Genomic DNA, 13968 nt, shown 5'->3' with positions numbered 1-13968 from the left:
CCCACCAACATTTATGACAGTTTAAATGAACTGCATTGACAACAAAACATCAAAACCAACTAGCATCTGCAAATGAATGATTTTAACCAGTCTAAAGATTATTTTAGAATGAAGTCATTTGCTCTAGGTTCGCATCGGAGCAGAGTAAGTAACCACAGATGAAGGTTAACACGTTACGTTTGACAGTCAGAATGTGTCCAAATCCGTCTTGTCATTTTGAATAGTTCTGTTGTTTTATATTGAATACAACAAACTTCTTTTTGTGAAATATTCTGCTTTAAAAACGTGCTTGTATTACAGTTTAAAGGGTTAGTTCACCCAAAAATGAAAATTCTGTCATTAATTACTCACCCTCATGTTGTTCGACACCCGTAAGACATTCATATTCGGAACACAAATGAAGATTTCATCATTTGTGTTCCGAATATAAACGGAGGTCTTACGGATGTCGAACGACATGAGGGTGAGTAATTAATGACAGAATTTTCATTTTTGGGTGAACTAACCCTTTAAATGTTGTATTTTTTGCCAAAACAAATCATATTTTACAGCCTGGATGCCAGCCGAAATTAGCCCCGCCAACAACATTTGAGGTCGGGAAGTTCGGTCTGGACTTGATCCGTTGTGGAGCAACTCGAACCAGAACTGTTCGGACCAATCAAATTGTAAGGGCGGGCTTTATATGATGATGGACAGATGATCAACAGTAACGTAACCATCCACGTCACCAAAGAGCGCTTGGGTTGAACTTGTTCGTATATGCATTCACCTTTACTATTTCTCTCAAAAATTATGATTGTGTTGGTAAGTACTCTGTGTATCCTTAAATTCTTTTTACAACACTGGCAAAGATCGTTTACACTCATCTTCTTCATCCAGCGTGCGTGCAGTTGAGTTCTGTTGACAACTATGCTTCGCTCAACACGTCACTTACTCCTCTGCTCTGATTGGTTGTAGGTCTATCCAATTGAGTGCAGAGGCATTTTCTGTCCTGGTTCGGTTGAAACACCCCATAATCACAGCCCAATGGAGCAGCATCAGATTCATATTCTGGCTAGAATCTGAGTATGACAACGTCAGGCTACATATTACAAACATATTGTTGATGACCCATTTTAATTAAAGGAAACCGTCACATTATGGTACGTTTGGCAGAAATTATGATTACTATTATCATGTGATGTAAGAGAAGACACATGTAATTGTCACGGGCGGTTGCAGGAAGGCAGACAAAGATGAAGATTATCGTTCCAACATGAGTTTAATATCAATGATCCACAAAACAGGAAAACAGGCAGACGCAACACACACTAAACGTGAACGTGACCAGACAGAGAATGAACATGAGGGTACAACTTTAATAGGAACTCAAACAAGATGATTAATAGAACACAGCTGAACCAAACAAACTCATAAAGAGGTTGACCGTGCCAAATGAGTGGCGGGAAAATAAAACAAAGGAACACATAAAGATGAATGAAAACAAACTAAAAGTCCATGATAGACAAACTGAACATAACTGTGACAATAATCAGGTATGGTTTTATAAAGACAAACATTTTTGTAGATTTTGTTATATACTACACTCTAAAAAATGCTGGGTTAAAAATAACCCAAGTTGGGTTGAAAATGGACCAACCCAGCAATTGGGTTGTTTTAACCCATCATTTGGGTTGTTTTAACCCAGCGGTTGGGTTAAATGTTTGCTTAAAACAACCCAATTGCTGGGTTAGTCCATTTCCAACCCAACTTGGGCTACTTTTAACCCAGCATTTTTTAGAGTGTACAATGTTTTTATAGATGAATAATAATGTTGTTGTTACTATTTCTATAAATATATCATATTTATTAGTTTAATTGTTGTTGTTAATGTTTTTCATTATTAATTTTGTTATTATATTTTATTATTACAAAGACAACAAGGCTGATTGTTTTATAGAGAGATTTCCTTTTTGTTTAATATTTTGTTATACTATATTATTTTGTTATAATAATACTAATAATAAAAATAATATAATTATTATTGGTGTTGTTGTTGCTACTACTACTTATAATAATGTATTAGTTTTATGTTGTTGTTTATGCATTTCCTTATTATCTTAGTTATTATTATATTTTATGTATATTATTATACAGATAACAAGGTTGATTGTTTTTTTTTTTAAAGAGATTGCCTCTGTTCAATATTTGTTCAGTAATATTTATTTTGGTGTACACAAGTGTGTTATACATAGATAATATAAAAAAAGAACATTAATAACAATAATGAAAAGAAACAATTATTATCACAATTACTACTGATAATAATAAGATATAGAAGTATACAGATATACTGAAAAAATGTATATTGTTTTAATCTAGACAGCACTATAAATAGTTTCTGTGGTCCAAAAATATTTTTGCAAATAAATAAAAAAGGCAGGGTCATCATTCCACCTTCCATGAACTGATTGAAAAAAGCAGATTTACAGATTAAATAAACTTTTCTGAACTTTGTGGTTCAATAAAATGTTTTCATCATTGCTTTTGTATCGTATCAATTTAGATAAGTATTATGACGCATATTAAGAGGTCCAAATATATTTTTGTAAAAAAGAGAACAGGAAGCAGAAGCGAAGATGCTCCCTACGGCCTTGATTTTAGGCCGAAAGCAGAGTGAAGGAAAAGGGGGAAATAGTTGCCGACTGACGTCAACACTGAGCGGTGGAAGTGCCTTCCTTTTATAGACATGCATGCTCTCTCTTTGGTACATTCCTTTCAAAGCTCGTCCCAGCAGCTCTAGGGAGGAGAGGTCCTGCTTGGTTGTGACGCAAAAGCACAGACAGTGAAGGGAAAGAAGAGGGGAAAAACTTAATTCTAACTTTTACTTTTACCCTCTGGCCGTGTCAGGGTGTGGTATTATTACGTAAAGGCTTACAGATATTGTAGCATATAAGTATCATAACTGTGAGTATGGTAAAATACAAACAGGATACTCTCAATGCCATATGACATCCCATTCGATACAACTCAAGTGCTTAATTCGGTTTTCCCAAAATAGGTGTGTTTTACAGGAAGTTTTCATAGGATTGTAACATTCGAAATGGAAACACTCCCTCCAGTCAGCAGCGAGAATACTTTACCACAGATGCAAGAGATTTGGCAGCGGCCGACTGTGATTTAAGCAATCTCTCACTCGGCTCTCATATTTTCGGCCACATGTGTTCCCTCCACACTCAATGCTTGGGATCTGACCTCGTATTGTTCTTGGCAGGCAAATCCTTGACAGGCTTAGACAGCAACACAGGCAGAATAAAAGCCAGATGCGTTTCCATGACGCTGTGCACGTCTGCACCGAGCCGGGTTGTGCAATTCCCTTTATGCTACTTGAACCAGAAACGTAATTTCCACAATCTTAACCTTGCCCCAGCTGACACTTTACAGCACACCTTGAAAATCTGAAATCACGTGGATAATTTGAAACCCCTCTTAGGACTTCCTGCAAACTGAATATCACCCGATTGTTCATCTTAAAGGAATATTCCGGATCAAGACAGTATTAGACTGTACTTGTGGCATAGTGCTTATTACCGCAAAATAAATTAGACTTGTCCCTTATTTTCTTTAGCAACAAGGTTACAATGGAAGTGAATCCTTGAATGCTTACATTGTTTCAATAGTATAGCCACAAGACAAACAATGTGTTAGCTAGTACACACACACACACACACAGAGAGAGAGAGAGAGAGAGAGAGAGAGACTTTCTGCATTTTTTGAATTTCAAAAAGCAAAACACTGCTGCCTTAAATTGTTAAGTACAATCAACTTGGAAGTTTAAGTAATTTCAATTGAAAATTGAACATACAATTTTTTTATAACAAAAAAGTTGAAAATTGCTAAACTTATTTTGACGAGCATAAAAGCAATGTAAAAACATATGTTGTCATAAATTATTGATCATATAATTTTTACGGTGATGGGGACTTTCCATAGATATAATGATTTTTATAGGCCTGTACAAACTATAAATTCTATCCCGCACTAACACTATACCCCTAAACCAAAAATGTCCCCATGGTCAAGGATTTTGGATATTGCTGTCTTTGTGGGGACATTTTGTCCCCATAACTGGTTTACCTAAACCACACACACACACACGCATGGACGCACACACACACACACACACACACACACACACACACACACACACACACACGCACGCACGCACGCACGCACGCATGCACGCACGCACGCACGCACGCACGCACAGAGTTCACAAGTTCACACTTACAAATAAATCAGATAGAATCAATGGTATGCATATTTGGCGTGCTGTCCGAGGAGAGGGCTCCGAGCTCGGTATTTGGCCCGAACCCTGAGTCCTCCCCCCGTATCTCTGGTTAGGAAAGTAACCAGGTGAGCGTGAGGAAGACAGGGTGGTTGAGGGATGCTGAAAACCTGTCAAGGAACATTGTTGAGTTGACTGGGTATTCATATGATCCTCCACTTGGCTGATTGGGTTGATTACTGATTGCTGACACCTGGTTGGAATGACACAATGATTGGCTAGATCATTTGAACGTGCTCCTCCCGAACTTTGTTAATGAAACAGCATTAAAAAAAGTTGCTGCCTTAAATTGTTAAGTACAACCAACTTGGGTGTTTAAGTCATTTCAACTTAAATTACATTAAATTGACTTAAAAAAATTAGTTGAATCTTAAAAAGTTGAAAATTGCTTAAAGGGGTGATGAACTGAGAAATCAACTTTCCCTTGAGCTTTTGATATATAAAAGGTCATGGTAATATAAGATTATCCTGTAAGTTTCAGAGCTGAAAACTTCCTTGTTAGTCAAAGAAAAGCTTTTATAGACACCAGGCCCAGAAAACGAGAGCTCTCAGAATATGTGGATCTCTTACGTAACAGGACCTAGACCCTGCCTCTACAGATAAATATGCTTCTGTAGCCCCGCCCACCGACTCGTGAGCTAAGGATTGCGCTACCAAGCTATAAACATGGCGTTGCAGTCCCTGCATAAGCTTCCTTCTGAACACACACTTATGTGAGTAGGCTAAAACATGTTTTTTTTTAATATGTGTTAGTTTTGCATAACATTACCGGTTCTGTTCATAATTTTTATGGACAGAATTTCTAGGCGCAGCCAGGGGCCGGAGAGTGTCTGGTTTGGGGACCACGCGATTTTGTCGCTGCTTTTTGCGGATGATGTTGTCGTGTTGGCCTCCTCAGACCAGGACCTTCAGTGTGCACTAGGGCGGTTTGCAGCCGAGTGTGAAGCGGCTGGGATGAGAATCAGCACCTCCAAGTCCGAGGCCATGGTTCTCAGTCGGAAAAGGCTGGCTTGCCCACTTCAGGTTGGTGGAGAGTTCCTGTCTCAAGTGGAGGTATCTTGGGGTCTTGTTCAAGAGCGAGGGAAGGATGGAACGGGAGATGGACAGACGGATCGGTGCAGCTTCTGCAGTAATGCGGTCGATGTACCGGTCTGTCGTGGTGAAGAAAGAGCTGAGCTGTAAGGCAAAGCTCTCGATTTACCGGTCGATCTACGTTCCTACTCTCACCTATGGTCATGAGCTGTGGGTCATGACGGAAAGGACAAGATCCCGGATACAGGCGGCCGAAATGAGCTTTCTCCGCAGGGTGGCTGGGCGCTCCCTTAGAGATAGGGTGAGAAACTCGGTCACCCGGGAGGAGCTCAGAGTAGAGCCGTTGCTCCTCCTCATCGAGAGGAGCCAGCTGAGGTGGCTCGGGCATTTATATCAGATGCCTCCTGGACGCCTTCTCAGGGAGGTGTTCCGGGCACGTCCCACCGGGAGGAGGCCCCGGGGAAGACCTAGGACACGCTGGAGGGATTACGTCTCCCGGCTGGCCTGGGAACGCCTCGGGGTTCCCCCGGAAGAGCTGGAGGAAGTGGCTAGGGAGAGGGAAGTCTGGGCATCTCTGCTTAGACTGTTGCCCCCGCGACCCGGCCCCGGATAAGCGGAAGATGATGGATGGATGGATGGATTACAGATCGTTTGAAATCTATTGATTACATACCTTAGCACGCTGTCACAGGATGGAGAAGGTGTTATTGACTTGTAATGTTATGGGCCATGCGCGAGTGTGTGTGTGTCCGCGCGGCGCGAGTGAGTGAGTGAGTGTGTATGAGTGAGTGCGTGTGTGTGTCCACGCGAGTGAGTGAGTGAGTGAGTGAGTGTGTGTCCGCGCGAGTGTGTGAGTGTGTCCGTGCGCGCGAGTGAGTATGTGTGTGTGTGTGTGTGACTTGATCATTGTGTTTGTTTGATATTTTGCATTTCCCCAGACCCATATGGACTGACGGTAGCTGAAGCTCATTAAATATGCAAATCTTATCCAATCCTAGCCGTGGGCGTTTACTTCCAAGTCTTCAGTGCGGCACGCCCAACAAATCCGAGTGTTTTTCAGAGAGCCTCAAAACCAAGGCAGAAAATAGCCTATTACTTATTCATTATGATGTTTTTGAATGTAAAAACCACACAAACATCACAAGTTGACCTCAGACAACAGTATAACAAATTTAAAAAAAGCCAGTTCATGACACCTTTAACTTATTTTGACGAGTTAAAACAATGTAAAAACATATGTTGTCATAACTTATTGATCATATCATATCATATCATTTTTTTTTTTTTTTACAGTGATGGGGACTATAATGATTTTTATATTGTACACACACACACACACACACACACACACACACACACACACACACACACACACACACACACACACACACACACACACACACACACACACACACACACACACACACACACACACACACACACACACACACACACAGTTTTTTTCAGTTTTATCACTTACTAATCTTTTCTTTGAAGTTCTATTCAATTTTACAACTTCGTTACATGACAATACAACACTGTAAACCCGGAAACGACCACAACAATGAGGAGAACAACTTTACAGCTCCAATAATATGCAAGTTCTAACAGATTTTAAAGTGCTTGTAAAATTACAAGTTTTACACTTCTGAAAAATTGGCTCATTTACTTCCTTTGAATAAGTGCCTCATGATTATTGCTCTTTTAAAAAAAATCAGGAATAAGGAATTTTTTTGTGGTAATGCCATAAATGCTGTCGATTGAGCTTCACTTTTATGTTGAACCAGGCTGTAATATTCCTATTAAGGCCACTGTTGTTCTCGATCACTTGCATTTGGCCATTTTCATGGTCATTTGATAAGGCAAGCTTATAAAATCAAACCGATGGAACATTAACAAAATTCCGTGTTCGCTTTTCTTTGACTTTTCTATTCATTATTTATTCATTGAACACAAAAGTATTGCGTCAGGCCGGTTAAACATTAGACATCTACGGTCCAGGCGGTTACTAACACAGTTTATTGTAGTGTGTCTTGAACAAGTGAAAGGTTAGAGTACTTTATAAAACACGATGGTCTGTTAAACATTGATAGAATGAGGTGGACGGGTAACTTACCAGAAACAAACTCAATCATGGCTTCTGTTGTGAACAATGGCTTATGCATTTATAGCCCAAGAGTCCAAAACGGTAAAGTTATGTTACAGCTAATGCTATCAGTTCAGAAATTATGAATTTCACGTCACTTCAATCACCTTTTTGACCAGCAGTAGAAGGAAACACACAAAACATTAGTCTTGCTTTAGGTTTGTTGCTTTTGTAACCCCATGGTAACTATTTGTTGCTCTCTACACTTCCTTCTATCATTGTTTCAGCTTGTGAGACTTCCTCATTGCTTTTCTGTCTATTGTTGTTTAATTCAATTACAATTTAATAGTTCACTCAGTATGGATTTTATTTGGTTTCTTTTCCTCTAAATGTAACCAAATATTCAGAATTCAGGGTGCCCGGATGTAAAATTCTCCAAATCAACCATTACAAACTCTGGTTGGTTAACCATTTAATGTCACCCTTGTTACTTATTGTCTTATTTATCTTGTCACTGAGCAATTATTTCGTGTATATGTATATTTCTGTGTACATAGCAGTGAGGTTTACCTGTCTATAGTCTTTGGAGTAGTTTTTCATTGTGTACTTGGTAAGTTGTGCACATGGCAATAAATGATGTTGACTTTGACATTAATCTGATTTCTTTGGGGGGTACGTGTCCCACTCAATGTCTTAAAGTGGTTTGGACTTTGGACACCCCAAAAGATAGATATGAACTGTATCATAAAAGTGTGATGATAGCACCCGAAATATAGTCGCCTATATAATTGTTGGCATTAGTGACAAAGGGCATTTGAGAAGCTATTTAATGTGTGGCCTTTTGTAACTATCTACTTCCTCATCGAAACCGCTGACTCTATTTGGAGAACTGTGTGTTTTCTTTATATTCTTGAACTGTAACAAGTCTAGAGGAGCTGAAACAATATATTCATTTTAGAATCAGTGGTAAAGCATTTCGATCTGTGCTTTTACCTTTGAGAAGTTAGTCACGGATGACTAAAAACCATTACAAAGCAAACCTGTTGATCAAATGTGACTTTTTATGAAACTCCCTTTTCAAAATTAGCAGGGTGTACATTCTGAGCTGGTTAAATAAGCTTCTTTTCTACCCAGGGAGAGCTGTCAAAGTACAGAAGCATTAGTAAACAGTGAGGTAATCACTACTCACTGTTATTGCAATTTTCAGGCCGGGCCTTACTGTGCTGTTCAACAGCTGCCACTGTTTGCTGTGTCAAGCGCACCAATAGCGTCCTAAAGCACATTGAAAAGAAGAGAGAAGGAGAAGACAGGCCATTTGTGTGTTCGTCTGGTTATTTGCTTTTACTGGACTGCCACTGTTGTTATGGTTACACATCCTGTGTGTGTTCTGGCTTAGAAGACGAGAGTAGCGTAATAGACTATAAAGTTCATTTAACTCTTAAACGCGACAATGGCTTCCACACCACAAATAGTAAACGCGTAGTAACTTACCCACAGAACTAGAGACTTCTACTGAGTGGAATTTCATTTTTTTTGTTTTGCCAAATTGATCAGATTTTCCTGTGGCATTTGGCAGGGCCCACACTTCCTCATTTAGGGCCAAAGTGACATGTGATATCTTAAAGTGCCATCTTCCCACACATGACACCGTTATGTTTATTTTGAGTTATAGCGGCCGGCTGTATTTAACCTTATCAGAATAGATAAGTTGACAAGTGTGAGGAGGAGAAGATCACAGTGTTTTTTAGCTCAGAACTACAACACTTTAAAGGTGGAGAAGAGGTGGGGTCTTTCACTTTACGTAAGTTCGAAACATTTAAAGGTCCCCTCACGCAATAGATTTTGTAACGATATAAATACTACAGAGAATAAAATAGCTACTTACTGAATACTATCCTCTTGTTTCACAAACCGGGCTTAAGCCTAGTCCCAGACTAAAATGCATGTTTTGAGCTGACCCAATTTGTCACACTGTAAATCGAGTTACCCCTCCTACGTTTGCTAGTTTAACTGAGATTTCTTATCCCGTGCGAATTGGCCATCAATATTACAGACGCCCTGTGGTAAAATTACGTTACTCCATCTACCCTATAGGGCTTTAATCATGTCTGTGAAAACAGGCCTATGTCTGGTAACTTTTCAGTTTCTTCTTTTTTTGAATATAGCCTAAACTTAAGGCATTTTCTCAGCTAAATTTAAATCTTAAGTTGGATAATATGACCTAGATGTCATGACACAATGACATATGTGCCATATATTGCTGATATGGGTCTGGTTTCACAGACAGGGCTTAGATTAAGCCAGGATTAGGCCTTAGTTCAATTAGGACATTTAAGTAGCTTTTATAAACGTGACTTAGAAAAAAAAAAAAAAAAAAAAACACATTACTTGTGTGCATCTTGAGACAAAACAATGACACTGATATATTTCATATTGTAATTTCAGGTAAAACAGCTCAAACATGCATTTTAGTCTGGGACTGGTTTAAAACTTGTATGTGAAACCAGGGGATGGTGTTTTAAAGGGCTTGTTCACCCCAAAAAAGAACAATTCTGTCATAATTTACTCATTCCAAGCCTTCTTTGGTGGTATGTATGTATGTATGTATATATATATATGAACTAAGGCCTAATCCTGGCTTAATCTAGGCCCTGTCTGTGAAACCAGACCAATATCAGCAATATATGGCACATATGTCATTGTGTCATGACATGTAAGTCATATTATCCAACTATATATCATATATATATATATATATATATATATATATATATATATATATATATATATATATATATATATATATATATATATATATATATATATATATATATATATATATATATATGAACCCCATTGACTTTCATTGTATGAACAAATCCAGTTGATACATTGTTATTGGGGAAGGGCGGTTGGGTGAGTGCTGTTATACTTTTGTAAACCTGCTATCATCAAAAGCACCATGCAAATGATTTTAAGTCATTTGATTCTGGTTTCACAATAAACTGATGTTTGCATATTGGGATGTATTGTAGTGTGTTTGCACTGGATTATGAACATGTTAGTGAGGCTGCATGCGGTCAGTAAAACAAGCATTAAGCGTCATAAAGGGGAAGGGTTATAGCAAAAAAATATAGCATACATTTCAAAAGGAAGGGTTTAGTAACATTCCACGTAAGTAGGCAATGTGTAGGCTTATACGTAATGCATGACACTGCCATAGGCCTGTGGAACACTTGATGAAATCGTACTGCACTCCATTAAACTGGCCAACTCACAGATCCAAATGCTGATGGCCTCGTTTGCGACATAGGGCAGATTTTTATCTCTAAAGACAGCTATCAGTTGCTTCAGACTTTGTTTTGTTATATGCATAGTTGTCTGGGAGATGCAGGTCAGATCTGTTGTCGTGTGAAACCTCAGTGTATGCCAAATATGATCTTAATCCTGCTCCTATTTACAAAACAGCATTTTTCTTAGCAAAATGATGAACTGATTTTTTGAAATGTAAGCAGTTATGAGGAACACATTGCAGGGATAATCTTGTGATTTTGTGGTGTGGGTTTGTTGTGAGTTCAACACAATACAATATTGTTGTTTTTCACAATTTGCATTTTATTACATTTTGGTCAATTGAAATCATTTCCATCATTTTGTGTCAATGCTTCTAGAATTTTCTCAAAGGCCGTGACACATGTTGATAAATAAGTAAAAAATACATTGCTATAACTTCAATAAATACTTAATAAATATATTAGTTAGGTCTATACAATTACAAAAACATCGCAAATGAAGCAAACTACTCTACAGAAATACTGTACTGTTACAGTCCCTGATAAAAGACAAGTTTCCTTGAGTAAGGACCCAACCAGGGTTGTCAAATCATTAACTTGACAGCTCTTGTCCAATATAAATATCGTTTTTTTTTTTTTTTAGGTTTGTTTCTTAGTTTTCTTGTACAAAACAGGTACCTAACATCATAATGCTTTGGTTAAAATGCTACATGGAAACATTCTCCCAGTATAGATTTGTAAAGTGCATTCTTTGTGAGTGAATGTATGGTCATTTTCTCAAGTTTGTCACATTGTTGGTTGATACATATGCAGGGTGCAAATTGTTTGGGGGGGGATCTGACCCCTCTCAAAAACGTTCGAAACTCTTAAAAAGCCAATCCCCCTAATTCACACACACTGGATATATGATATATACACATACATAATTATATATGTACACATATTTTTGACACAAGCTCTGCTTATGCCACTAGCATAGGTTATGATATTTTTAAGGCACTTGTCTGCAATGCTTACTGCCAAACAACGTTGAAAAGCAAGAAAAGCAAAAGCAAATGGAAGACAATATCACAGACAATAATAATACACCATTATTATAAAAATCAATGCCTATTTAGGCTTTGGAGGGCAGCTTGGTATCAAAATAATCTCCTTTAGCAAGTATATAATAATAATAACAATAATAAATTAACAGTATTAAGACTCGTTGCACATTATTTGTTTGACTGATTGAATGGATTTGGGAAGGAATCGCGGTAAAGTCCTTTAGTCAGACACAGACATCCGCGCGAAAACGGTGAGACGCTTCCCGTTCGTGCCGTCGAAGGTGGGAGACTCGGAGCCGCTTGAGCTGCCGGTGCTGCTGTAACTTTCACGGTCTGACAGCGAGTCTTCTGAGGAAAAGCGACACAGGTTGGCTTTGTTTCGCTCTTCCTTCATGTATAGCCCGTTGCTGGAGCCCTGGAAGTTATTTCCGTGTCCGCAGACACATCGTGACCGAGGCTCTGGCGTGAAGGGCGCGTTGTTGTGGATATCTCCGCTACTGTGGCGGCTGAAGGGGAACATGTCGCGGGAAGAGTCACTGAAGACGGGGGACAAGATATCGGCGGGAGGAGGCGAGACAGAGGGTGCACGGGTGAAGCTCAGGGGCTCGTATAAGGTCGGGGGAGAGTTGCTGCGAGTGAAACCGGCGAAGCTGACACTTTGACGCAGTTGACGCGGGTTCTCTTCAAGCCCGAGCACAGAGCTTTTCTCCTCGTGGATGAAGTGACAGCGGCTTCCATAGGGACAGTATCCAAACTGGTAGAAAGTGCGGCAAGCTTGCGTTTTGTATTTGGGGTGGCGGTAAAGACCTCGCAGCTCGTTCTCTCCGTGGGCAAACTGACATTTGGTGCCATATTTGCAGCTGCCGTGCTCATGAAAGCTTCGGCACAGCTCGGTCTTGTACCGGTTCGAAGGTAGGGTTGCCAGGGGAGGAAATCCGGGTGGTGGGGGGACGTCGTGTGGCTTCATTCTGTTAAAGGTGTCGGTCAGACTCATGGATCGGTCTGCTTTGAACTGGGGTTTACCGGGCGCTATGTCGTTCCAGGCGTCCGCCGGCCAGGCGTCGTCGCTGAGCCGCTCAGAACTGATGCTTTTCGAAGCGAACGGGCGGGATAGCGGTGTAAACGACTCATCTAAACCCAGGTTGATGAGATTCTGTAAAAGAATAGCAATATGAATTAGGAGAATGAAATACACATGGCAATTCTGCAACGGTCCCCAAAGACAGACAGACAAACAAAACACACGTAAACTCAATGTAACTTACCCGTATGAGACTTTCGCCAAGCGTATCGGACATAGTGAAGTGTTGTTGTTGTTGTAAAGGAATGATATGCTGTCAGAAGTTGCGAAGGAGGGCTGGTAGCGTTGTGCTGCCCCAGCTACTTTTATGCTGTAGAGCAAAAAAGGGCGGGGCGATATGTTCCCGTACGCCGCTCCCACCGATTGTCGACGTTGCCTCGTAAAGCACAGACTGAGTATTTTTAGCCAGTGGCAAGTGTTTCAGTTTCACCGACAGGCAAAACAAGAGAGTAGTGTGATTAATTTACAGTAACCTGTCGCGATAACTGCCCCGCCAGACATTTTCCCATTGCCTATAGGCCGAGAACCCCGTTTGGTTGAGAACGATACTGTTTTTGTTTTCCAAACATGTTTTTCTCGTCACTGTAAGACGAAATCAATTTCATATACGTTTGAAATAACCAGTAACACTTTGCATTTAAATAATCTATCTATCTATCTATCTATCTATCTATCTATCTATCTATCTATCTATCTATCTATCTATCTATCTATCTATCTATCTATCTATCTATCTATCTATCTATCTATCTATCTATCTATCTATCTATCTATCTATCTATCTATCTATCTATCTATCTATCTATCTATCTATCTATCTATCTATCTATCTATCTATCTATCTATCTATCTATCTATCTATCTAGTCTGTCAAATCATATCACAAAATAAGCCCCTTTATAAATGATTATTTTGCAATAAAGCCCTGCTGACAGTATTTTATGCCTTACATACTGTTTCAAGATGTTATGAATGTAATTTTATATGGTTTGGTCTATTTATTCAACAAAAGTGTCTGTGACAGCAGTGTGTGACAGTCGACCCTGGTTTCATTTTTGTGGTATCAGTCTTACTCATGTTGAATAAAGGCTCCACTCCAGCCA

General features: G+C 39.4%; 1 protein-coding gene across 1 annotated transcript; it reads right to left on the bottom strand.

Annotated features, from left to right (window-relative positions):
• Positions 1-11047: 11047 nt before the first annotated feature.
• LOC307130695 (mRNA decay activator protein ZFP36L1) lies at positions 11048-13258 on the bottom strand. Its single transcript, XM_079823815.1, has 2 exons — positions 13050-13258; positions 11048-12937 (listed from the first exon to the last, which is right to left on the bottom strand). Exons 1-2 carry the CDS (start codon positions 13080-13082, stop codon positions 12005-12007), a joined length of 966 nt encoding a protein of 321 aa, XP_079679941.1. The 5' UTR covers positions 13083-13258; the 3' UTR covers positions 11048-12004.
• Positions 13259-13968: the final 710 nt, after the last annotated feature.

Source organism: Gobio gobio (assembly GCF_949357685.1).
Source record: "Gobio gobio genome assembly, chromosome: 8".
NCBI lineage: Eukaryota > Metazoa > Chordata > Actinopteri > Cypriniformes > Gobionidae > Gobio > Gobio gobio.
Note: the sequence above shows the minus strand (reverse complement) of the source record. Positions and strands in the feature narration are given on the sequence as shown.

Bases quoted from the DNA above. Each gene is read 5' to 3' on its own strand.
- LOC307130695 (XM_079823815.1), bottom strand. From the start codon at position 13,082: ATGTCCGATACGCTTGGCGAAAGTCTCATACGG. The intron at 12,938-13,049 runs GTAAGTTACATT...ATTCTTTTACAG, and splicing joins TTGGCGAAAGTCTCATACGG to AATCTCATCAACCTGGGTTT.